We start from the raw sequence: 26110 nt of genomic DNA on the forward strand, positions 1-26110 counted from the left end.
AGGCTAATTCAGTCCACCATTTTGTTCCCCCTCAGCCCTCCTGACCTCCCTCATGATGAAGGCTAATTCAGTCCACCATTTTGTTCCCCCTCAGCCCTCCTGACCTCCCTCATGATGAAGGCTAATTCAGTCCACCATTTTGTTTCCCCTCAGCCCTCCTGACCTCCCTCATGATGAAGGCTTTTTAGTCCACCATTTTGTTCCCCCTCAGCCCTCCTGACCTCCCTCATGATGAAGGCTAATTCAGTCCACCATTTTGTTCCCCCTCAGCCCTCCTGACCTCCCTCATGATGAAGGCTTTTTAGTCCACCATTTGTTCCCCCTCAGCCCTCCTGACCTCCCTCATGATGAAGGCTAATTCAGTCCACCATTTTGTTCCCCCTCAGCCCTCCTGACCTCCCTCATGATGAAGGCTAATTCAGTCCACCATTTTGTTTCCCCTCAGCCCTCCTGACCTCCCTCATGATGAAGGCTAATTCAGTCCACCATTTTGTTCCCCCTCAGCCCTCCTGACCTCCCTCATGATGAAGGCTAATTCAGTCCACCATTTTGTTCTCCCTCAGCCCTCCTGACCTCATCTCTCTGCTGATTTAGTTGTCTTCACAACAGAGCCATTGTGACACATGGTATTGATGATCATCAACCACCCGTTTGTTTTATGAGATATGCGTTACCCTAATCAATACAATCATCAATCATGCAAATATCCGCCATTGATTAATGCTGTATGTTTTAAACTGTAACCATTTGGTTTATGATTGTAGATATAATTTGTTTTAAAATAAAGAGCTTTAGTCTGTGAACAACATGTCCCATATGTAAAAGCCTGATGTGGAAAAAGGATCTCATTATTTTACTCCCTGTGTCAGGCTGTGGGTAACTGGTCCTGCTGACTTGTGGTGCGTGTTTGTCAGGCTGTGGGTACCTGGTCCTGCTGACTTGTGGTGCGTGTTTGTCAGGCTGTGGGTAACTGGTCCTGCTGACTTGTGGTGCGTGTTTCTGTCAGGCTGTGGGTAACTGGTCCTGCTGACTTGTGGTGCGTGTTTGTCAGGCTGTGGGTACCTGCTCCTGCTGACTCCATTTGTGGTGCGTGTTTCTGTCAGGCTGTGGGTAACTGGTCCTGCTGACTCCATTTGTGGTGCGTGTTTCTGTCAGGCTGTGGGTAACTGGTGCATGGAACAGGTGAAGGAGAGCAGAGAGGAGTGTACAAGGTAATTTATTCCATGAACAGCCTCGGACTCGTCCACCTCCACTATGAACGCCAAAGAGGGATCCGGATGAGCCAGCACTGGAGCCGAGGTAAACAGAGCCTTCAGGTGACCAAAAGCCCTGTCCGCCTCAGCCGACCACTGTAAACGCACCGGTCCCCCCTTCAGCAGTGAGGTAATGGGAGCCGCTACCTGTCCCCAACCCCGGATAAACCTCCGGTAGTAGTTGGCAAACCCTAAAAACCTCTGCACTTCCTTTACCGTGGTGGGAGTCGGCCAATTACGCAAGGCTGAAATGCGGTCACTCTCCATCTCTACCCCTGAAGTGGAAATGCGGAACCCTAGGAAGGAGACTGACTGAAAAACACATGCTCGGCGCGTGTAGCGGAGTATATCAGAATGTCGTCGATATACACCACTACACCCTACCCGTGCAGGTCCCTGAAAATCTTGTCTACAAAGGCTTGGAATACTGATGGAGCATTCATCAACCGGTACGGCATTACGATGTACTCATAGTGCCCAGAGGTGGTACTAAATGCCGTCCGGTACGGCATTACGATGTACTCATAGTGCCCAGAGGTGGTACTAAATGCCCTCTTCCACTCGTCCCCCTCCCGGATACGCACCGGGTTTTAAGCGCTCCTGAGATCCAATTTTCTACGAGCGCCTTATGCGGGGAAATCTCAGGAAAATTAATAAACAAAAACATGTGAGCAACAGGAGGCTCTGGGCTACACCTGTGTGTCTTTTGGCACTACATAAACGAGTCATCCCACAGTGTTTGTGATTATACCCTGATGAAGACAGCTTGTCTGTCGAAACGTTGGATATTACATTTTTGCATCGGAGCTCCTAGAGTGTGCGGCTCCTTTATTTGCAAGACCTTTCTTGATACACAGGAAACTGTTGACAAACTAACAGAGTTGCAGTTCGTGACACTCAAACCGGTGTGCCTGGTATCTACAACCAATTATTGAAAGATGTTTTTAAATTGTCTCAAATTGTCTTTATAATGTGTTGTTTTGCATAATTAACCTGATTCAATTAAAATAATGATGGCTATTTGGCTGTTCCATGTATTGCCCTGTGCAAAAACGTGTGGATGTGAACCAATATGCACTGAATTTGAATCTGATAAGATAATATTAATATTAGATTCATATAAATCAGATTATTCAAGAATCAATGACGGACACCAAGAAATCTAAAGACTGCCTTTAAATCGAGCGCGGCAAACAAACGCAGCAACCAGCCGCGTATTTCTCCTAACCTGCTAAAATAAATCAAATCTGACGTTACGTCTGACAAATGCTGGATCCCTTCTAGCCATGACCAACTGTCTCTGTCTTCACTAAATCAATGGTATATATTATTATATATTATAATACAACAACAAAAATACATAGGACATCACTACACGTATATTTTAACTGAAGAAACATGAATTGAGTTTCAAAAATGTAAGTACCTAAAATAAGGTCAGGGGTTACAATTGTATAAACCTACGATAGTTGTAAGAATACAGTAAGAATGTAATTCTGTATTCAAACCAATACCTTCAGGACTTCATTAATTAAATCGCATTTTTGCTTTGGAGAACATGTCAGGATAGATGCACAATGAATGTTAAGAGGTTGCCCCCTGCTGGATAAGAAATGTAATACATTCTTAAGATAACTTTAACTCGAACAAGATCCCTCCTAGAGGGAAATTCTTCCGGAATGCATATATTACTGAAATTGAATGGAAGAAAGCTTGTTTGCTCCCTTTTAAATCTTGCACAAATGTGATGTTGTATCTATACCTTATGTCATGCCTTATGTCATGCCTTATGTCATGCCTTATTGGAATGGATGTATTGATAATATCTGCTGGAAAAAAAGTTTGGATGTTGCCACACACATACACCTACTTGTTAACAAAATTAAGGAAGTTTCCTTTAAAATGATTCATAAATATTATCCTGCCAACAACTATATGAAGAAGTTTAAGGAAAACATCAACTCAAACTTTTGTAATGACCAACCAGAAACAGTGTTGCATATTTTTTGGCATTGTATTCATGCAAGACATCAGTAGGTTTATAATTGAACACATTTATGAAGATTTTACACTATTGTGGAGAGATGTACTGCTTGGATTCTGGTGTTACAGGGACCTTGTAAAGGGATCAGAATTCCTTATAACTGAGTAAAAGACCCTCTGCATTGACCAGTTGGCTCACCCATAGGAAATTATTTCGGAACCAATATTCTAAAAACAAAGAAGTATTTTTATACAATATAGCCCGATTATTCCATATATAATATCTGTGTGGAGAAAAATTGTGTTCATAAATTAAGGACCGTGATAAGAAAACAACACTATTCTAAATGAATGGTACTCGGTTTGCCGCGATGACGTCATTGACGTGGTGCGTAATGTGAGCGTAGGTGGGCGTAAGGTGAGCGAAATGCGGACAGACGGAAGTTTGACTGAACACTAACCAGCGCGGCAGATGAAATATACATCGGTTTGTTTACGTTGTTGATGTGGCGGCAACATGGAGTCGAGTGCGGACCGCGGACTAGATGTGGAGTGTGTTGTTAATCGGTGGATAGTGGATTATTATATATCTGTGGCGTTTGAGGCGTTCAGGAATGAACAGGACAGTGATTTCTGTGAGATCAGAGACATCCTTCAATGTTAGTAACGTTTTCTCACACATGCAGTTAGCTAACTAACGTTAGCATCTACGCGAACCCAATACAGGTTTCTAATACCGTCTCTGCCTAAAATAGTTAATTAATAATTAACTCCCGTGTTAACAGTTTGTTTAGCTAGATATGCTTATAAACTTTTAGTTTTATACAACGTGATACCCAGCTAGTTAGATATGTTAGCTAACTGTGTGGTAACGTTGACTGTGAGCTGGACCAGTAGATCCCCCGGTGAACAGGTTAGTTTTTGGTCCTAACTTTAGCACCACACAGCTGATTTAAATAACCTTAAATCAACTCATGATTTATTATCTGAATCAGCTGTGTAGCGCAAGGACATAAACTAAACCTGCGGGGGTGCGTTCATTTCGTTTCAACGTTTGCTACGGTGCTGAGCGTTTTGTACTGAACGAGACGTTTTCCCCAAAACGTGCCTTGAACAGACTAGTTTGGTCCGTTCGGTGTGTCAGTTTGATTTGAAGCAGTGACTTGTCTTTGTTAAAGACAAGCGGTGCGTTTTTGAAGCTACAACCCCTCACCGTTTTTCATTTGGTCGTTCAGTACAGCACAGTTTTAGTTCATTTAACGTTCTGTTGCGTTTATGTACTAAAGGCTTTCCAGGACCGAGTTTGGGAAATGCTGAGTTAACTACACTCATTTGATATTTATTTTACCAGGCAGGTCAGTTAAGAACAAATTCTTATTTACAATTACTGCCTACCGGGGAACAGTGGGTTAACTGCCTTGTTCAGGGGCAGAAGGACAGATTTTTACCTTGTCAGCTCAGGGATTTGATCTTACAGCCTTTTGGTTACAAGTTCAACGCTCTAACCACTAGGCTGCGCTGCACTTAGCGGTGCAGAGATATTGTGAAGGAAGTTAGTTTGTGTTTACACGGGACTGTACCGCCCCCACCTACCGTCATACAGGTTGTGACCAATACACGCTGATGAGCCATCTAGCGTGTTCCGAACATGCAGAACTATACAGAGCCCTCCGCATTGTTACAACATTTGAGAGGCTCACGGCGACGCGGTACGGGGCTTGATTTGGCCTCTGCGTGCCCCAGAAGTACCGCTATTGCGTCACACCCTCCATACGACCACATTTAAATGGGCTTTTAGGCTTACACACAGGTGTTCGGAACACACTAGATGGCTCATCAAATCCAAATCCAATTGTATTGGTCACAACCTGTATGACAACTGGCCGTGAATGGGAGTGCCATAGGGTGGCGAACAATTGGCCCAGCGTCGTCTGGGTTTGGCCCGGGGTAGGCCGTCATTGTAAATAAGAATTTGTTCTTAACTGACTTGCCCAGTTAAATAAAGGTTAAATAAACATACAGAATACAACTGGTGTAGACTTTAATGTGATATTCTTACTTAGGAGCCCGTTCCCAACAACTGGTGTAGATTTTAATGTGATATTCTTACTTAGGAGCCCGTTCCCAACAACTGGTGTAGACTTTAATGTGATATTCTTACTTAGGAGCCCGTTCCCAACAACTGGTGTAGACTTTAATGTGATATTCTTACTTAGGAGCCCGTTCCCAACAACTGGTGTAGACTTTAATGTGAAATTCTTACTTAGGAGCCCGTTCCCAACAACTGGTGTAGACTTTAATGTGATATTCTTACTTAGGAGCCCGTTCCCAACAACTGGTGTAGACTTTAACGTGATATTCTTACTTAGGAGCCCGTTCCCAACAACTGGTGTAGACTTTAACGTGATATTCTTACTTAGGAGCCCGTTCCCAACTACTGGTGTAGACTTTAATGAAATACTAACACAATAAAATAATGTGTAGGAAGGTTGGGATAAAAGTGACCAGGCAATCAGGATAGATCATTAACAGTGTTAAAGTGTGTGTGTGTGGGGGGAGAAGCTGTTCAGCAGTCTGATGGCTTGGGGGTAGAAGCTGTTCAGGAGTCTGATGGCTTGGGGGTAGAAGCTGTTCAGCAGTCTGATGGCTTGGGGGGAGAAGCTGTTCAGCAGTCTGATGGCTTGGGGGTAGAAGCTGTTCAGCAGTCTGATGGCTTGGGGGGAGAAGCTGTTCAGCAGTCTGATGGCTTGGGGGGTAGAAGCTGTTCAGCAGTCTGATGGCTTGGGGGGGTAGAAGCTGTTCAGCAGTCTGATGGCTTGGGGGGAGAAGCTGTTCAGCAGTCTGATGGCTTGGGGGTAGAAGCTGTTCAGCAGTCTGATGGCTTGGGGGTAGAAGCTGTTCAGGAGTCTGATGGCTTGGGGATAGAAGCTGTTCAGGAGTCTGATGGCTTGGGGGTAGAAGCTGTTCAGCAGTCTGATGGCTTGGGGATAGAAGCTGTTCAGGAGTCTGATGGCTTGGGGGTAGAAGCTGTTCAGGAGTCTGATGGCTTGGGGGTAGAAGCTGTTCAGCAGTCTGATGGCTTTGGGGTAGAAGCTGTTCAGCAGTCTGATGGCTTGGGGGGTAGAAGCTGTTCAGCAGTCTGATGGCTTGGGGGGTAGAAGCTGTTCAGCAGTCTGATGGCTTGGGGGTAGAAGCTGTTCAGCAGTCTGATGGCTTGGGGGTAGAAGCTGTTCAGCAGTCTGATGGCTTGGGGATAGAAGCTGTTCAGGAGTCTGATGGCTTGGGGGTAGAAGCTGTTCAGCAGTCTGATGGCTTGGGGGTAGAAGCTTGTTCAGCAGTCTGATGGCTTGGGGGTAGAAGCTGTTCAGCAGTCTGATGGCTTGGGGGTAGAAGCTGTTCAGCAGTCTGATGGCTTGGGGGTAGAAGCTGTTCAGGAGTCTGATGGCTTGGGGGTAGAAGCTGTTCAGCAGTCTGATGGCTTGGGGGTAGAAGCTGTTCAGCAGTCTGATGGCTTGGGGGGAGAAGCTGTTCAGCAGTCTGATGGCTTGGGGGTAGAAGCTGTTCAGCAGTCTGATCGCTTTGGGGTAGAAGCTGTTCAGGAGTCTGATGGCTTGGGGGTAGAAGCTGTTCAGCAGTCTGATGGCTTGGGGGTAGAAGCTGTTCAGCAGTCTGATGGCTTGGGGGTAGAAGCTGGAACATGGAGGTATGACCGTGTGGGAAAACAAACCCTATAAAGGTGTGTAGTAATTGAACCTTTTGTTTTTTGAAAATGATTTCTCACTGATGTGAAAGTACCGTTCCGTATGTTTCCAGAACTGGCGGTGAGCGATGATGTTACTGTTTAGAGTGTCAGGGGGCTCGGCCTCCTAACAAAACGCCCCCGGTCAGAGGAGCCTATCGTCAACAGGCGCTAAAGCAGTTAGCCCCATTTAATAGACGCTAGCTAACACATTTATCCAACAACATCCTATTTCAGGTCATCTGGTTCGGCCGTTGGAAGCCAACGACGCCACACCCAAGAAGATTCGAGCAATACAGTTCCTCACCAGGATAAATGACGGTGACAAACTCGGTGAGAGTTTAGAGTTAAACATGAAGTAACTTCCTAGCTAGCTACATAACAACACTATCTATGTAACAGTACAAACTAATATTCATTCCCTGTTGAAAATCAGAGACACCTGAAATGACCCCAAGTTCCAGAATCTGCTGTTCCTTATAGCTAGCTAGCCGTGTCTTTTGGAAATCAAGTCTGAGATCACTGACACAGTTGTTCTCTTGCCGTCCACAGACTTCTCGTTTGACCCTCAGGAGGACCTCACGCCACTGGAGTCGGCTCTGAGCGTTTTGGACAGCATCCGCGACGAGTTGCCGGTTCCCCAGAAAGACTTGGAGAGAGTACAGAAGTCTGTCAGAGAGATGGTGAGATCTGGCCACACTGATTGGTCTCCTGTTGAAACCCGATACACTGTGTGTAGTCATTGATTGGTCCCCCGTTGAAACCCGATACACTGTGTGTAGTCATTGATTGGTCCCCCGTTGAAACCCGATACACTGTGTGTATTCAGTCATTGATTGGTCCCCCGTTGAAACGGTCCCCCGTTATAAGATGACACCGTGGACTGTGGTCAACACTATTGTGCACTGTAGTGAATTGCACACCTATTTGTCCGTTCATGTCTTCTCGTTCTGGTGTAATTGTCCGTTCATGTCTTCCCCTTTTCGTTCTGGTGTAATTGTCCGTTCATGTCTTCCCCTTCTCGTTCTGGTGTAATTGTCCGTTCATGTCTTCCCCTTCTCATTCTGGTGTAATTGTCTGTTCATGTCTTCTCGTTCTGGTGTAATTGTCCGTTCATGTCTTCCCCTTCTCGTTCTGGTGTAGTTGTCTGTTCATGTCTTCTCATTCTGGTGTAATTGTCCGTTCATGTCTTCTCATTCTGGTGTAATTGTCCGTTCATGTCTTCTCATTCTGGTGTATTTGTCCGTTCATGTCTTCTCCTTCTCGTTCTGGTGTAGTTGTCCGTTCATGTCTTCTCCTTCTCGTCCTGGTGTAATTGTCCGTTCATGTCTTCCCCTTCTCGTCCTGGTGTAATTGTCCGTTCATGTCTTCTCATTCTGGTGTAATTGTCCGTTCATGTCTTCTCGTTCTGGTGTAGTTGTCCGTTCATGTCTTCCCCTTCTCATTCTGGTGTAATTGTCTGTTCATGTCTTCTCATTCTGGTGTAGTTGTCCGTTCATGTCTTCCCCTTCTCATTCTGGTGTAATTGTCTGTTCATGTCTTCTCATTCTGGTGTAATTGTCCGTTCATGTCTTCCCCTTCTCGTTCTGGTGTAGTTGTCTGTTCATGTCTTCTCATTCTGGTGTAATTGTCTGTTCATGTCTTCTCATTCTGGTGTATTTGTCCGTTCATGTCTTCTCCTTCTCGTTCTGGTGTAGTTGTCCGTTCATGTCTTCTCCTTCTCGTCCTGGTGTAATTGTCCGTTCATGTCTTCCCCTTCTCGTCCTGGTGTAATTGTCCGTTCATGTCTTCTCATTCTGGTGTAATTGTCCGTTCATGTCTTCTCGTTCTGGTGTAGTTGTCCGTTCATGTCTTCCCCTTCTCATTCTGGTGTAATTGTCTGTTCATGTCTTCTCATTCTGGTGTAATTGTCCGTTCATGTCTTCCCCTTCTCGTTCTGGTGTAATTGTCCGTTCATGTCTTCTCATTCTGGTGTATTTGTCCGTTCATGTCTTCTCCTTCTCGTTCTGGTGTAGTTGTCCGTTCATGTCTTCTCCTTCTCGTCCTGGTGTAATTGTCTGTTCATGTCTTCCCCTTCTCGTCCTGGTGTAATTGTCCGTTCATGTCTTCTCATTCTGGTGTAATTGTCCGTTCATGTCTTCTCGTTCTGGTGTAGTTGTCCGTTCATGTCTTCCCCTTCTCGTTCTGGTGTAATTGTCCGTTCTTGTCTTCTCGTTCTGGTGTAATTGTCCGTTCATGTCTTCTCCTTTTCGTTCTGGTGTAGTTGTCCGTTCATGTCCTCTCCTTCTCGTTCTGGTGTAATTTTCCGTTCATGTCTTCTCGTTCTGGTGTAATTGTCCGTTCATGTCTTCCCCTTCTCATTCTGGTGTAATTGTCTGTTCATGTCTTCTCATTCTGGTGTAGTTGTCCGTTCATGTCTTCCCCTTCTCATTCTGGTCTAATTGTCTGTTCATGTCTTCTCATTCTGGTGTAATTGTCCGTTCATGTCTTCCCCTTCTCGTTCTGGTGTAGTTGTCTGTTCATGTCTTCTCATTCTGGTGTAATTGTCCGTTCATGTCTTCTCATTCTGGTGTATTTGTCCGTTCATGTCTTCTCCTTCTCGTTCTGGTGTAGTTGTCCGTTCATGTCTTCTCCTTCTCGTCCTGGTGTAATTGTCCGTTCATGTCTTCCCCTTCTCGTCCTGGTGTAATTGTCCGTTCATGTCTTCCCCTTCTCGTCCTGGTGTAATTGTCCGTTCATGTCTTCTCATTCTGGTGTAATTGTCCGTTCATGTCTTCTCGTTCTGGTGTAGTTGTCCGTTCATGTCTTCCCCTTCTCATTCTGGTGTAATTGTCTGTTCATGTCTTTTCATTCTGGTGTAATTGTCCGTTCATGTCTTCCCCTTCTCGTTCTGGTGTAATTGTCCGTTCATGTCTTCTCATTCTGGTGTATTTGTCCGTTCATGTCTTCTCCTTCTCGTTCTGGTGTAGTTGTCCGTTCATGTCTTCTCCTTCTCGTCCTGGTTTAATTGTCTGTTCATGTCTTCCCCTTCTCGTCCTGGTGTAATTGTCCGTTCATGTCTTCTCATTCTGGTGTAATTGTCCGTTCATGTCTTCTCGTTCTGGTGTAGTTGTCCGTTCATGTCTTCCCCTTCTCGTTCTGGTGTAATTGTCCGTTCTTGTCTTCTCGTTCTGGTGTAATTGTCCGTTCATGTCTTCTCATTCTGGTGTAGTTGTCCGTTCATGTCTTCCCCTTCTCGTTCTGGTGTAATTGTCCGTTCTTGTCTTCTCGTTCTGGTGTAATTGTCCGTTCATGTCTTCTCCTTTTCGTTCTGGTGTAGTTGTCCGTTCATGTCCTCTCCTTCTCGTTCTGGTGTAATTTTCCGTTCATGTCTTCTCGTTCTGGTGTAATTGTCCGTTCATGTCTTCCCCTTCTCGTTCTGGTGTAATTGTCCGTTCATGTCTTCTCGTTCTGGTGTAATTGTCCGTTCATGTCTTCTCGTTCTGGTGTAATTGTCCGTTCATGTCTTCTCGTTCTGGTGTAATTGTCCGTTCATGTCTTCTCGTTCTGGTGTAATTGTCTGTTTGTGTCTTCCCCTTCTCATTCTGGTGTAGTTGTATTCTGCCATGTTGTTCTGACATTATAACTGTGAACCCTGTTGTGCATCCTGACATCATTATAACGGTGAACCCTGTTGTTCTGACATCATTATAACGGTGAACCCTGTTGTGTTTTTCTCTGTAGTTGGTGATTGTGTGCATTAAGAACCAGGCCTTTGACAAAGCCAAGGAGGTTTTGATGAAATACTTCCCCAAAAGCAAGGTTGGAAAGGTGAGCTAACTCCTAAACTCTTAGAGAGACGATGGCAACAATACGAACAGTACAGAGAGACATTTAAACCCAGCTGTCTGTTAACCTGAGGGACGGGACAGACATTTAGACCTGTCTGTCTGTTAACCTGAGGAACGGGACAGACATTTAGACCTGTCTGTCTGTTAACCTGAGGAACGGGACAGAGACATTTAGACCTGTCTGTCTGTTAACCTGAGGAACGGGACAGAGACATTTAGACCTGTCTGTCTGTTAACCTGAGGGACAGAGACATTTAGACCTGTCTGTCTGTTAACCTGAGGAACGGGACAGAGACATTTAGACCTGTCTGTCTGTTAACCTGAGGAACGGGACAGAGACATTTAGACCTGTCTGTCTGTTAACCTGAGGGACAGAGACATTTAGACCTGTCTGTCTGTTAACCCTGAGGAACGGGACAGAGACATTTAGACCTGTCTGTCTGTTAACCTGAGGGACAGAGACATTTAGACCTGTCTGTCTGTTAACCTGAGGAACGGGACAGAGACATTTAGACCTGTCTGTCTGTTAACCTGAGGAACGGGACAGAGACATTTAGACCTGTCTGTCTGTTAACCTGAGGGACAGAGACATTTAGACCTGTCTGTCTGTTAACCCTGAGGAACGGGACAAAGAGACCTGTCTGTCTGTCAACCTGAGGAACAGGACAGAGACATTTAGACCTGTCTGTCTGTCACCCTGAGGAACGGGACAGAGAGACCTGTCTGTCTGTTAACCTGAGATCTGGGATAATGTCTCCAGGTGCTGATGGGGGGGGATAATGTCTCCAGGGGCTGATGGGGGGGGGGGTAATGTCTCCAGAGGCTGATGTGGGGGGGTAATGTCTCCAGAGGCTGATGTGGAGGGGTAATGTCTCCAGAGGCAATGTCTCCAGAGGCAGATGGGGTGGGGGGGTAATGTCTCCAGAGGCTGATGTGGGGGGGTAATGTCTCCAGAGGCTGATGTGGAGGGGTAATGTCTCCAGAGGCAGATGGGGTGGGGGGGTAATGTCTCCAGAGGCTGATGGGGGAGGGGTAATGTCTCCAGAGGCTGATGTGGGGGGGAGGGGTAATGTCTCCAGAGGCTGATGTGGGGGGGTTATGTGTCTTCCAGAAAGCGATCTTCCTGGGGCTGGTCAACAAGAGGAGCAGTGATCATTCAGTCCTGCAGCAGGTCACCTACCAGCAGTTTAAACAGGAGATGCTGCAGTTCTGTCAGAGCCTGTTTCCCTTCTCTCATCCTTTCCTGTCCAGGGTACGTGTGGTATTACCTCAGCATCAGTCTGGCTGTGTCCCCTCTCCATATATAGTGTAGTGTATTACCTCAGCATCAGTCTGGCTGTGTCCCCTCTCCATATATAGTGTAGTGTATTACCTCAGCATCAGTCTGGCTGTGTCCCCTCTCCATATATAGTGTAGTGTATTACCTCAGCATCAGTCTGGCTGTGTCCCCTCTCCATATATAGTGTAGTGTATTACCTCAGCATCAGTCTGGCTGTGTCCCCTCTCCATATATAGTGTAGTGTATTACCTCAGCATCAGTCTGGCTGTGTCCCCTCTCCATATATAGTGTAGTGTATTACCTCAGCATCAGTCTGGCTGTGTCCCCTCTCCATATATAGTGTAGTGTATTACCTCAGCATCAGTCTGGCTGTGTCCCCTCTCCATATATAGTGTAGTGTATTACCTCAGCATCAGTCTGGCTGTGTCCCCTCTCCATATATAGTGTAGTGTATTACCTCAGCATCAGTCTGGCTGTGTCCCCTCTCCATATATAGTGTAGTGTATTACCTCAGCATCAGTCTGGCTGTGTCCCCTCTCCAGATATAGTGTAGTGTATTACCTCAGCATCAGTCTGGCTGTGTCCTCTCTCCATATATAGTGTAGTGTATTACCTCAGCATCAGTCTGGCTGTGTCCTCTCTCCATATATAGTGTAGTGTATTACCTCAGCATCAGTCTGGCTGTGTCCCCTCTCCATATATAGTGTAGTGTATTACCTCAGCATCAGTCTGGCTGTGTCCCCTCTCCATATATAGTGTAGTGTATTACCTCAGCATCAGTCTGGCTGTGTCCCCTCTCCATATATAGTGTAGTGTATTACCTCAGCATCAGTCTGGCTGTGTCCCCTCTCCATATATAGTGTAGTGTATTACCTCAGCATCAGTCTGGCTGTGTCCTCTCTCCATATATAGTGTAGTGTATTACCTCAGCATCAGTCTGGCTGTGTCCCCTCTCCATATATAGTGTAGTGTATTACCTCAGCATCAGTCTGGCTGTGTCCCCTCTCCATATATAGTGTAGTGTATTACCTCAGCATCAGTCTGGCTGTGTCCCCTCTCCATATGTAGTGTATTACCTCAGCATCAGTCTGGCTGTGTCCCCTCTCCATATATAGTGAGTGTAGTGTATTACCTCAGCATCAGTCTGGCTGTGTCCCCTCTCCATATATAGTGTAGTGTATTACCTCAGCATCAGTCTGGCTGTGTCCCCTCTCCATATATAGTGTAGTGTATTACCTCAGCATCAGTCTGGCTGTGTCCCCTCTCCAGATATAGTGTAGTGTATTACCTCAGCATCAGTCTGGCTGTGTCCTCTCTCCATATATAGTGTAGTGTATTACCTCAGCATCAGTCTGGCTGTGTCCTCTCTCCATATATAGTGTAGTGTATTACCTCAGCATCAGTCTGGCTGTGTCCCCTCTCCAGATATAGTGTAGTGTATTACCTCAGCATCAGTCTGGCTGTGTCCTCTCTCCATATATAGTGTAGTGTATTACCTCAGCATCAGTCTGGCTGTGTCCTCTCTCCAGATATAGTGTAGTGTATTACCTCAGCATCAGTCTGGCTGTGTCCTCTCTCCAGATATAGTGTAGTGTATTACCTCAGCATCAGTCTGGCTGTGTCCTCTCTCCAGATATAGTGTAGTGTATTACCTCAGCATCAGTCTGGCTGTGTCCTCTCTCCAGATATAGTGTAGTGTATTACCTCAGCATCAGTCTGGCTGTGTCCTCTCTCCATATATAGTGTAGTGTATTACCTCAGCATCAGTCTGGCTGTGTCCTCTCTCCAGATATAGTGTAGTGTATTACCTCAGCATCAGTCTGGCTGTGTCCTCTCTCCAGAAATAGTGTAGTGTATTACCTCAGCATCAGTCTGGCTGTGTCCTCTCTCCATATATAGTGTAGTGTATTACCTCAGCATCAGTCTGGCTGTGTCCTCTCTCCATATATAGTGTAGTGTAGTACCTCAGCATCAGTCTGGCTGTGTCCTCTCTCCATATATAGTGTAGTGTATTACCTCAGCATCAGTCTGGCTGTGTCCCCTCTCCAGATATAGTGTAGTGTATTACCTCAGCATCAGTCTGGCTGTGTCCTCTCTCCATATATAGTGTAGTGTATTACCTCAGCATCAGTCTGGCTGTGTCCCCTCTCCATATATAGTGTAGTGTATTACCTCAGCATCAGTCTGGCTGTGTCCTCTCTCCATATATAGTGTAGTGTATTACCTCAGCATCAGTCTGGCTGTGTCCCCTCTCCATATATAGTGTAGTGTATTACCTCAGCATCAGTCTGGCTGTGTCCCCTCTCCATATATAGTGTAGTGTATTACCTCAGCATCAGTCTGGCTGTGTCCTCTCTCCAGATATAGTGTAGTGATCAGGGAACATTAGGGACACAACCTCTACGTAGATTCTGTTTTAACTGTTTGGGCTAATGTGTTAGTACCTATTCAGTTGTACTGTAACTAACTAGTAGCTAACTAGTAGCTAACTAGTAACTAACTAGTAGCTAACTAAATACTAGGAGCTCTCTGTTTCCCTAACCCACTGTTCCTAACCTGGACTGAGATCTGCCTCCCTAACCCACTGTTCCTAACTGAACTGAGATCTGCCTCCCTAACCCACTGTTCCTGACCTGAACTGAGATCTGTCTCCCTAACCCACTGTTCCTAACTGAACTGAGATCTGTCTCCCTATAACCCACTGTTCCTGACCTGAACTGAGATCTGTCTCCCTATAACCCACTGTTCCTGACTGAACTGAGATCTGTCTCCCTATAACCCACTGTTCCTAACCTGGACTGAGGAGATCTGTCTCCCTATAACCCACTGTTCCTGACCTGAACTGAGATCTGTCTCCCTAACCCACTGTTCCTGACCTAAACTGAGATCTGTCTCCCTATAACCCACTGTTCCTAACCTGAACTGAGGAGATCTGTCTCCCTATAACCCACTGTTCCTGACCTGAACTGAGATCTGTCTCCCTATAACCCACTGTTCCTGACCTGAACTGAGATCTGTCTCCCTAACCCACTGTTCCTAACTGAACTGAGATCTGTCTCCCTATAACCCACTGTTCCTGACCTGAACTGAGATCTGTCTCCCTATAACCCACTGTTCCTGACCTGAACTGAGATCTGTCTCCCTATAACCCACTGTTCCTGACCTGAACTGAGATCTGTCTCCCTATAACCCACTGTTCCTAACTGAACTGAGATCTGTCTCCCTATAACCCACTGTTCCTGACCTGAACTGAGATCTGTCTCCCTATTACCCACTGTTCCTGACCTGAACTGAGATATGTCTCCCTAACCCACTGTTCCTAACTGAACTGAGATCTGTCTCCATAACCCACTGTTTCTGACCTGGACTGAGATCTGCCTCCCTAAATCACTGTTCCTAACTGAACTGAGATCTGTCTCCATAACCCACTGTTCCTGACCTGAACTGAGATCTGTCTCCCTAACCCACTGTTCCTAACCTGGACTGCGATATGTCTCCATAACCCACTGTTCCTGACCTGGACTGAGATCTGTCTCCCTAACCCACTGTTCCTAACTGAACTGAGATCTGACTCCCTAACCCACTGTTCCTAACTGAACTGAGATATGTCTCCCTAACCCACTGTTCCTAACTGAACTGAGATCTGTCTCCCTAACCCACTGTTCCTAACTGAACTGAGATCTGTCTCCCTAACCCACTGTTCCTAACTGAACTGAGATCTGTCTCCCTAACCCACTGTTCCTAACTGAACTGAGATCTGTCTGTGTGAATATCAGGCTGCCAGACAGCTGGTGGTGAAGAGACGGGATGCAGGACAGGATGCAGAGGAAGGAGACTGTCCCTCAGACCCTCAGCCAGAGGACCACCTTCTACCAGCAACAGAGGAGAAGACATCCAGACACAAACCCAGGTAGCTTATTGATCCGATGTCAATCAATCATATACATGGACTTTAGAAAGCACTTTTAGTTCAGTTATTGTGACAACATGATTTCCAGTTACCGAGCCTAGACCCTAAAGGTTATTGGGCCCCACAGTGTGTGGATATACAGGGGGCTCCACAGTGTGTGGATATACAGGGGGCCCCACAGTGTGTGGATATACAGGGGGCCCCACAGTGTGTGATATACAGGGGGCCCCACAGTGTGTGATATACAGGGGGCCCCACAGTGTGTAGATATACAGGGGGCCCCCACAGTGTGTAGATATACAGGGGGCTCCACAGTGTGTAGATATACAGGGGGCCCCCACAGTGTGTAGATATACAGGGGGCCCCCACAGTGTGTAGATATACAGGGGGCCCCCACAGTGTGTAGATATACAGGGGGCTCCACAGTGTGTAGATATACAGGGGGCTCCACAGTGTGTAGATATACAGGGGCCCCCGCAGTGTGTAGATATACAGGGGGCTCCACCAGTATTGGGCCCCATAGTGTGTAGATATACAGGGGGCCCCACAGTGTGTAGATATACAGGGGGCCCCACAGTGTGTAGATATACAGGGGGCCCCCACAGTGTGTAGATATACAGGGGGCTCCACAGTGTGTAGATATACAGGGGGCCCCCACAGTGTGTAGATATACAGGGGGCCCCACCAGTATTGGGACAGTGACATATTGTTTGTTTTGTCTCTGTACTTGTCGGGTGAATTTGCCAAAACTCCCAATACTCACTGAGGTCGACAACTTGATTAGAGAACTTTAACATTGAAGTACAACCTTCATTCCTCTCTTCAAGTAGTCACCAATCTGTTTGTTCAGATGTTTACCATCGAATGGCTGCTATCCAGTAAACCCTGGAAGATGAGTGGTTTCTTTAAGTAAAGATGCCGTTCATTAGCATGGGAACACCTGGGTCATGTTCATGAGGCACCAAACGGAAGAAAACTGACTGAAACAGGGAGGGACTGTCTGGACTTGTTCAATAACAAACGCTTGTTTTTGTTTTCTGTTGCATTACATTTTGCTCTGGTGTGACCTAATGAATACAACCTACCTTGATCTCTCCCTCCAGTCTAAACTGCCTCCCTCTCTCTCTCTCCCTCCAGTCCTCCCAGTCTAAACTGCCTCCCTCTCTCTCTCTCCCTCCAGTCCCTCCAGTCTAAACTGCCTCTCCCTCTCTCTCCTTCCAGTCCTCCCAGTCTAAACTGCCTCCCTCTCTCTCTCCCTCTCTCTCCTTCCAGTCCTCCCAGTCTAAACTGCCTCCCTCTCTCTCTCCCTCCAGTCCTCCCAGTCTAAACTACCTCTACCTCTCTCTCTCCCTCCAGTCCTCCCAGTCTAAACTGCCTCTCCCTCTCTCTCCTTCCAGTCCTCCCAGTCTAAACTGACTCCCTCTCTCTCTCCCTCCAGTCCCTCCAGTCTAAACTGCCTCCCTCTCTCTCTCCCTCTCTCTCCCTCCAGTCCTCCCAGTCTAAACTGCCTCTCCCTCTCTCTCCTTCCAGTCCTCCCAGTCTAAACTGCCTCTCCCTCTCTCCCTCCAGTCCTCCCAGTCTAAACTGCCTCCCTCTCTCTCTCTCCCTCCAGTCCTCCCAGTCTAAATTACCTCTACCTCTCTCTCTCCCTCCAGTCCTCCCAGTCTAAACTACCTCTACCTCTCTCTCTCCCTCCAGTCCTCCCAGTCTAAACTGCCTCCCTCTCTCTCTCTCCCTCCAGTCCTCCCAGTCTAAACTGACTCCCTCTCTCCCTCCCTCTCTCTCCCTCCAGTCCTCCCAGTCTAAACTGACTCCCTCTCTCCTTCCAGTCCTCCCAGTCTAAACTGCCTCTCCCTCTCTCCCTCCAGTCCTCCCAGTCTAAACTGCCTCCCTCCCTCTCTCTCCCTCCAGTCCTCCCAGTCTAAACTGCCTCCCTCTCTCTCTCTCCCTCCAGTCCTCCCAGTCTAAACTGCCTCCCTCTCTCTCCCTCCAGTCCTCCCAGTCTAAACTGCCTCTCCCTCTCTCTCCCTCCAGTCCTCCCAGTCTAAACTACCTCTACCTCTCTCTCTCCCTCCAGTCCTCCCAGTCTAAACTACCTCTACCTCTCTCTCTCCCTCCAGTCCTCCCAGTCTAAACTACCTCTACCTCTCTCTCTCCCTCCAGTCCTCCCAGTCTAAACTACCTCTCTCTCTCCCTCCAGTCCTCCCAGTCTAAACTGCCTCTCTCTCTCCCTCCAGTCCTCCCAGTCTAAACTACCTCTACCTCTCTCTCTCCCTCCAGTCCTCCCAGTCTAAACTACCTCTACCTCTCTCTCTCCCTCCAGTCCTCCCAGTCTAAACTACCTCTACCTCTCTCTCTCCCTCCAGTCCTCCCAGTCTAAATTACCTCTACCTCTCTCTCTCCCTCCAGTCCTCCCAGTCTAAACTACCTCTACCTCTCTCTCTCCCTCCAGTCCTCCCAGTCTAAACTACCTCTACCTCTCTCTCTCCCTCCAGTCCTCCCAGTCTAAACTGCCTCCCTCTCTCTCTCCCTCCAGTCCTCCCCCCGGTGGCGTCCTGCTGACCCGCAGCCAGCTGATGGCCGTTTATACAGCCCTGGCCGAGGAGCTGAGGGAGCCCATGACCTTTGCCGAGCTGGAGGAGGAGGTGGAAAGGGAGGTGATGGAGGAGAACGCAGGAAAAGGAGGTGCTGCTGTGGACCAAGAGGAACCTCTCCTGCACCTCTCTGAAAGCCCCAGGTTGTCAATCAAATCACTACCCTTCTGCTTCCTGTCCTATGGTAGCCTGGGAACCAGTCATATCACTACCCTGCTGCTTTCTGTCCTATGGTAGCCTGGGAACCAGTCATATCACCCCCCTATGGTAGCCTGGGAACCAGTCTTATCACTACCCTGCTGCTTCCTGTCCTATGGTAGCCTGGGAACCAGTCATATCACTACCCTGCTGCTTCCTGTCCTATGGGAGCCTGGGAACCAGTGATATCACTACCCTGCTGCTTCCTGTCCTATGGGAGCCTGGGTACCAGTCATATCACTACCCTGCTGCTTCCTGTCCTATGGGAGCCTGGGAACCAGTGATATCACTACCCTGCTGCTTCCTGTCCTATGGGAGCCTGGGTACCAGTCATATCACTACCCTGCTGCTTCCTGTCCTATGGGAGCCTGGGTACCAGTGATATCACTACCCTGCTGCTTCCTGTCCTATGGGAGCCTGGGAACCAGTCATATCACTACCCTGCTGCTTCCTGTCCTATGGTAGCCTGGGAACCAGTCATATCACTACCCTGCTGCTTCCTGTCCTATGGGAGCCTGGGAACCAGTCTTATCACTACCCTGCTGCTTCCTGTCCTATGGGAGCCTGGGAACCAGTCATATCACTACCCTGCTGCTTCCTGTCCTATGGTAGCCTGGGTACCAGTCTGTTTCACTCCTTGTCATCCCAAACAGAGTGTATTTCTCCAGGCTGGTCCTATGGACTGTTCTGCTCCCCAGTTTGTCTAGTTTTAATGTTGTTGACGTTGTGTCCACTGTGTGTCTGTCTCTTTTCATTGTTAAAGTGTATTGGGAGTGACCCCTGGTAAACCTGAATCTGAAATGACCCCAGGCAGGGCTCAGACGCTGTGTTGGAGCAGGACGTCCCTAGGTCCCAGAGAGAGTCCGACAGTCCAATGGAGGCTTCCCCTGCTGACCTGGTTCCCTCTGCTGACCTGGTTCCCCCTGCTGACCTGGTTCCCCCTGCTGTCCTGGCACCAGGCCCCCAGTGGAAGAGCCGAGGCTGGCCTCATACCATAGCCAGGCTGGTTATGGAGCCAGACAGCCAGGTGAGGGAAGAGAGCAGGAGGAATAGGGGTTTAATGTCTGTCTTCCTGTGAGTTGTTAATGAATCACTTGGTGGATTGATGATGGTGAGAGAAGAGAGCAGGAGGAATAGGGTTTAATGGAGTCATTATGTTCATGGATTGAATTTGAACAAACTTCTTGAATTGACTCTTAACCCTGGTGTGCAGGACTCATTACCTCATATTTTAACTCTGGTGTGTAGGAATCATTACCTCATATTATAACCCTGGTTTGCAGGACTCATTACCTCATATTTTAACTCTGGTGTGTAGGAATCATTACCTCATATTATAACCCTGGTTTGCAGGACTCATTACCTCATATTTTAACTCTGGTGTGTAGGACTCATTACCTCATATTTTAACTCTGGTGTGTAGGAATCATTACCTCATATTATAACCCTGGTTTGCAGGACTCATTACCTCATATTATAACCCTGGTGTGTAGGACTCATTACCTCATATTTTAACTCTGGTGTGTAGGACTCATTACCTCATATTATAACTCTGGTGTGTAGGATTCTACGGCCTCTCGAGAATCAGTATCCAACGGGGAGGAGTCAGTCAGCCGGGCGGACCCACTAAGCCCCACCTCCACCTACAGCCCACCGACACGGAAGTATCGAAAACGAGGAGCCGGCAAGATAACCGAAGAGTAAGTCAGGAACAAGAAGGACGTACCTGCATGTAGTACTGTGTTAATGGAAGCACCTTTTAACTGTCTCTTTAACACATTTCTAACGAGGGACACGAGTTGACGAGTTTGACGAAGGGAAGTGGAAGTTGACTGAAAGGGAGAGGAGGGGACTTCCTGACCTTGTCCAATAAGAAACGATTGCAAATCGTTTTGCTATGGTGTGCCCTAATGAATACCACCTCTGTCTGACTCCAGGACCTCGTCTGACCCTGAGGAGGATGTGTGTATTCTAGATGACACCCCTGAGCAGAGAGGCTCTGCCCCCACCCCCCAGAGAGGCTCTGCCCCCACCCCCCAGAGAAGCTCCGCCCCCACCCCCCAGAGAGGCTCCGCCCCCACCCCCCAGAGAGGCTCCGCCCCCACCCCCCAGAGAAGCTCCACCCCCACACCCCAGAGAAGCTCTTCACATAAGAGAATCCCTACCCCCACCCCCCAGACAAGCCACACCCCCCAGAGAAGCGCCACCCCCCAGAGAAGCCCTTCACATAAGAGAATCCACACCCCCCAGAGAAGCTCCACCCACACCCCCCAGATAAGCCCCACCCCCCAGAGAGGCCCCACCCACCAGAGAAGCCCCACCCCTCAGACAAGCCACATCCACCAGAGAAGCCCCACCCCTCAGAAGGCCTCCACCAGTAAAAAGGGACCTGATCTGAAGTGGTATGTAGAACTGTATAGTAGAGTATCATTCTGTCTTCTCCCTTCTGATGTGATTGTAGGAGACATACAGTTGAAGTCAGAAGTTTACATACACCTTAGTCTAATACATTTAAACTCAGTTTTTCACAGTTCCTGACATTTAATCTTAGTAAAACTTCCCTGTCTTAGGTCAGTTAGGATCACCACTTTATTTTAAGAATGTGAAATGTCAGAATAATAGTAGAGAGAATTATTTATTTCAGCTTTTATTTCTTTCAGCATATTTCCAGTGGGTCAGAAGTTTACATACACTCAATTAGTATTTGGAAGCATTGCCTTTAAATTGTTTAACTTGGGTCAAACGTTTCGGGTAGCCTTCCACAAGCTTCCCACAATAAGTTGGGTGAATTTTGTCCCATTCCTCCCGACAGAGCTGGTGTAACTGAGTCAGGTTTGTAGGCCTCCTTGCTCGCACACGCTTTTTCAGTTCTGCCCACAAATTTTCTATAGGATTGAGGTCAGGGCTTTGTGATGGCCACTCCAATACCTTGACTTTGTTGTCCTTAAGCCATTTTGCCACAACTTTGGAAGTATTCTTGGGGTCATTGTCCATTTGGAAGACCCATTTGCGACCAAGCTTCAACTTCCTGACTGATGTCTTGAGATGTTGCTTCAATATATCCACATCATTTTCTCTCCTCATGATGCCATCTATTTTGTGAAGTGCACCAGTCCCTCCTGCAACAAAGCACCGCCACAACATGATGCTGCCACCCCAGTGCTTCACGGTTGGGATGGTGTTCTTCGGCTTGCAAGCCTCTTCTTTTTCCTCCAAACATAACGATGGTCATTATGGCCAAACAGTTCTATTTTTGTTTCATCAGACCAGAGGACATTTCTCCAAAAAGTACGATCTTTGTCCCCATGTGCAGTTACAAACCGTAGTCTGGTTTTTTTTATGGCGGTTTTGGAGCAGTGGCTTCTTCCTTGCTGAGCGACCTTTCAGGTTATGTCGATGTAGGACTCGTTTTACTGTGGATATCGATACTTTTGTACCTGTTTCCTCCAGCATCTTCACAAGGTCCTTTGCTGCTGTTCTGGGATTGATTTGCACTTTTCACACCAAAGTAAGTTCATTTCTGGGAGACAGAACGCATCTCCTTCCTGAGCGGCATGACGGCTGCGTGGTCCCGTGGTGTTTATACTCGCGTACTATTGTTTGTACAGATGAACGTGGTAACTTCAGGCATTTGGAAATTGCTCCCAAGGATGAACCAGAGATCTACAATTTATTTTCTAAAGTCTTGGCTGATTTCTTTTGATTTTCCCATGATGTCAAGCAAAAGAGGCACTGAGTTTGAAGCTAGGCCTTGAAATACATCCATAGGTACACCTCCATTTGACTCAAATGATGTCAATTAGCCTATCAGAAGCTTCTAAAGCCATGACATCATTTTCTGGAATTTTCCAAGCTGTTTAAATGGCCCAGTCAACTCAGTGTATGTAAACTTCTGACCCACTGGAATTATGATACAGTGAAATAATCTGTAAACAATCGTTGGAAAAATGACTTGTCACATAAAGTAGATGTCCTAACCGACTTGCCAAAACTATAGTTTGTGGAGTGGTTGAAAAACAAGTTTTAATGACTCCAACCTGAGTGTATGGTAACTTCCGACTGAATGGTTATGTATTTCAGCCGTAGAGGATGATGTTGAAGATCACAGCTGATCGACTTTCTCTCTTTTATAATGGTGATGTCATCTGCAGGAAGCAGCTCTTCAGCGTTGCTAAGGAATCCAAGGATAGGTGGAGCGATGAAGAGGATTTATTTGACTCCCCTCACAAAGACAGTAATTATGATTCAAAACTATATAATGTTTATTACTAGTGATTTACTATGGAGTTCTGACATCTGTCTTTGTTTAGGTTCTGAGGACAACGCCAGTACTACTGGAGGAGGCAGGAAGAGGGTGAGTTTAGGTTCTGGATACAACAGAACTACCGGAGGAGGCAGGAAGAGGGTGAGTTTAGGTTCTGGAGACCAAACTACTGGAGGAGGCAGGAAGAGGGTGAGTTTAGGTTCTGGATACAACAGAACTAGCGGAGGATGCAGGAAGAGGGTGAGTTTAGGTTCTGGATACAACAGAACTACCGGAGGAGGCAGGAAGAGGGTGAGTTTAGGTTCTGGAGACAGAACTACCGGAGGAGGCAGGAAGAGGGTGAGTTTAGGTTCTGGATACAACAGAACTACCGGAGGAGGCAGGAAGAGGGTGAGTTTAGGTTCTGGATACAACAGAACTACCGGAGGAGGCAGGAAGAGGGTGAGTTTAGGTTCTGGATACAACAGAACTACCGGAGGAGGCAGGAAGAGGGTGAGTTTAGGTTCTGGATACAACAGAACTACCGGAGGAGGCAGGAAGAGGGTGAGTTTAGGTTCTGGAGACAGAACTACCGGAGGAGGCAGGAAGAGGGTGAGTTTAGGTTCTGGAGACAGAACTACCGGAGGAGGCAGGAAGAGGGTGAGTTTAGGTTCTGGATACAACAGAACTACCGGAGGGGGCAGGAAGAGGGTGAGTTTAGGTTCTGGAGACAGAACTACCGGAAAAGGCAGGAAGAGGGTGAGTTTAGGTTCTGGATACAACAGAACTACCGGAGGAGGCAGGAAGAGGGTGAGTTTAGGTTCTGGAGACAGAACTACCGGAGGAGGCAGGAAGAGGGTGAGTTTAGGTTCTGGAGACAGAACTACCGGAGGAGGCAGGAAGAGGGTGAGTTTAGGTTCTGGAGACAGAACTACCGGAGGAGGCAGGAAGAGGGTGAGTTTAGGTTCTGGAGACAGAACTACCGGAGGAGGCAGGAAGAGGGTGAGTTTAGGTTCTGGAGACAGAACTACCGGAAAAGGCAGGAAGAGGGTGAGTTTAGGTTCTGGATACAACAGAACTACCGGAGGAGGCAGGAAGAGGGTGAGTTTAGGTTCTGGAGACAGAACTACCGGAGGATGCAGGAAGAGGGTGAGTTTAGGTTCTGGATACAACAGAATTACCGGAGGAGGCAGGAAGAGGGTGAGTTTAGGTTCTGGATACAACAGAACTACCGGAGGAGGCAGGAAGAGGGTGAGTTTAGGTTCTGGAGACAGAACTACCGGAAAAGGCAGGAAGAGGGTGAGTTTAGGTTCTGGATACAACAGAACTACCGGAGGAGGCAGGAAGAGGGTGAGTTTAGGTTCTGGAGACAGAACTACCGGAGGAGGCAGGAAGAGGGTGAGTTTAGGTTCTGGAGACAGAACTACCGGAGGAGGCAGGAAGAGGGTGAGTTTAGGTTCTGGAGACAGAACTACCGGAGGAGGCAGGAAGAGGGTGAGTTTAGGTTCTGGAGACAGAACTACCGGAGGAGGCAGGAAGAGGGTGAGTTTAGGTTCTGGAGACAGAACTACCAGAGGAGGCAGGAAGAGGGTGAGTTTAGGTTCTGGATACAACAGAACTACCAGAGGAGGCAGGAAGAGGGTGAGTTTAGGTTCTGGATACAACAGAACTACCAGAGGAGGCAGGAAGAGGGTGAGTTTAGGTTCTGGAGACCGAACTACTGGAGGAGGCAGGAAGAGGGTGAGTTTAGGTTCTGGATACAACAGAACTACCGGAGGATGCAGGAAGAGGGTGAGTTTAGGTTCTGGATACAACAGAACTACCGGAGGATGCAGGAAGAGGGTGAGTTTAGGTTCTGGATACAACAGAATTACCGGAGGAGGCAGGAAGAGGGTGAGTTTAGGTTCTGGATACAACAGAACTACCGGAGGATGCAGGAAGAGGGTGAGTTTAGGTTCTGGATACAACAGAATTACCGGAGGAGGCAGGAAGAGGGTGAGTTTAGGTTCTGGAGACCGAACTACTGGAGGAGGCAGGAAGAGGGTGAGTTTAGGTTCTGGATACAACAGAACTACCGGAGGAGGCAGGAAGAGGGTGAGTTTAGGTTCTGGAGACAGAACTACCGGAGGAGGCAGGAAGAGGGTGAGTTTAGGTTCTGGATACAACAGAACTACTGGAGGAGACAGTATGTTAACCCTAAGTGTTGTCCCCTGCAGTGTGTTTACTATGTTTACCCTAAGTGTGGTAACCCTAAGTGTTGTCCCCTACAGTGTGTTTACTATACCTTGAGTGTTCTGTTGTGTCCCTCCTGTAGATGTGGACAGCAGAGGAGACGGAGTGGGTGAAGGAGGGAGTGAGGCGCTACGGAGAGGGGAACTGGTCCAGAGTAAAGTCCTCTTTCCCCTTCCTGGGCCGAACCGCCGTGAACATCAAGGATCGGTGGAGAACCATGAAGAAACTCCAGTTGGTCTGAGGGGACCAAAGCGTCTAACTTGTCCAATAAGAAATTAGATTTTTCGTTTACATTTACTACGGGGTGCAGTAACGAATTCGAACGCTGGAGGGCCTCGGAGCTACGCAAGACAATGATGACGTTATCCAGTTGTGAGAATGGATGTTTCCTTTCCACAAAGGATACATGTTTGCCCATCGCACATCACAACAGGAAGCTGAAGATGGGCAGAGGGCCTTTGGACTAAGATAAATGTTGATTCTGCCATTTTGTTTTAGACATGTTTATAGAGGTATTTTATTTTATCACTTGTCTTTCTTGGTAAAATAAAGACTTCTCTTCTACTGACTGGCCTAACGGTTACCACAGGACTGGCTTCTACTGACTGGCCTAACGGTTACCACAGGACTGGTTTCTACTGACTGGCCTAACGGTTACCACAGGACTGGCTTCTACTGACTGGCCTAACGGTTACCACAGGACTGGCTTCTACTGACTGGCCTAACGGTTACCACAGGACTGGCTTCTACTGACTGGTCTAACGGTTACCACAGGACTGGCTTCTACTGACTGGTCTAACGGTTACCACAGGACTGGTTTCTACTGACTGGTCTAACGGTTACCACAGG

At 47.5% G+C, this 26110-nt stretch overlaps 1 protein-coding gene and 1 long non-coding RNA gene across 2 annotated transcripts; one reads left to right on the forward strand and one right to left on the reverse strand.

The window, feature by feature from the left end:
- Positions 1-70: 70 nt before the first annotated feature.
- LOC149971504 (uncharacterized) lies at positions 71-803 on the reverse strand. Its single transcript, XR_016492203.1, has 2 exons — positions 338-803; positions 71-280 (listed from the first exon to the last, which is right to left on the reverse strand). It is a non-coding gene; the product is annotated as an uncharacterized LOC149971504 (long non-coding RNA).
- A 2809-nt stretch (positions 804-3612) lies between these two features.
- terf2 (telomeric repeat binding factor 2) lies at positions 3613-25829 on the forward strand. The gene is made up of 13 exons (XM_090222027.1): positions 3613-3895; positions 7213-7308; positions 7528-7658; positions 10699-10785; positions 11917-12057; positions 15861-15994; positions 18531-18731; positions 19597-19813; positions 20350-20486; positions 20724-21188; positions 22938-23020; positions 23097-23140; positions 25344-25829. The coding sequence occupies exons 1-13, from the start codon at positions 3754-3756 to the stop codon at positions 25500-25502; spliced, it is 2037 nt and encodes a 678-aa protein (XP_090078153.1). The 5' UTR covers positions 3613-3753; the 3' UTR covers positions 25503-25829.
- Positions 25830-26110: the final 281 nt, after the last annotated feature.

This window comes from Oncorhynchus mykiss, chromosome 26 (assembly GCF_057628025.1).
Source record: "Oncorhynchus mykiss isolate SJ-2025 chromosome 26, ASM5762802v1, whole genome shotgun sequence".
Lineage (NCBI taxonomy): Eukaryota > Metazoa > Chordata > Actinopteri > Salmoniformes > Salmonidae > Oncorhynchus > Oncorhynchus mykiss.

Bases quoted from the DNA above. Each gene is read 5' to 3' on its own strand.
- terf2 (XM_090222027.1), top strand. From the start codon at position 3,754: ATGGAGTCGAGTGCGGACCGCGGACTAGATGTGGAGTGTGTTGTTAAT. The intron at 3,896-7,212 runs GTTAGTAACGTT...ATCCTATTTCAG, and splicing joins GATCAGAGACATCCTTCAAT to GTCATCTGGTTCGGCCGTTG. The intron at 7,309-7,527 runs GTGAGAGTTTAG...TGCCGTCCACAG, and splicing joins AAATGACGGTGACAAACTCG to ACTTCTCGTTTGACCCTCAG.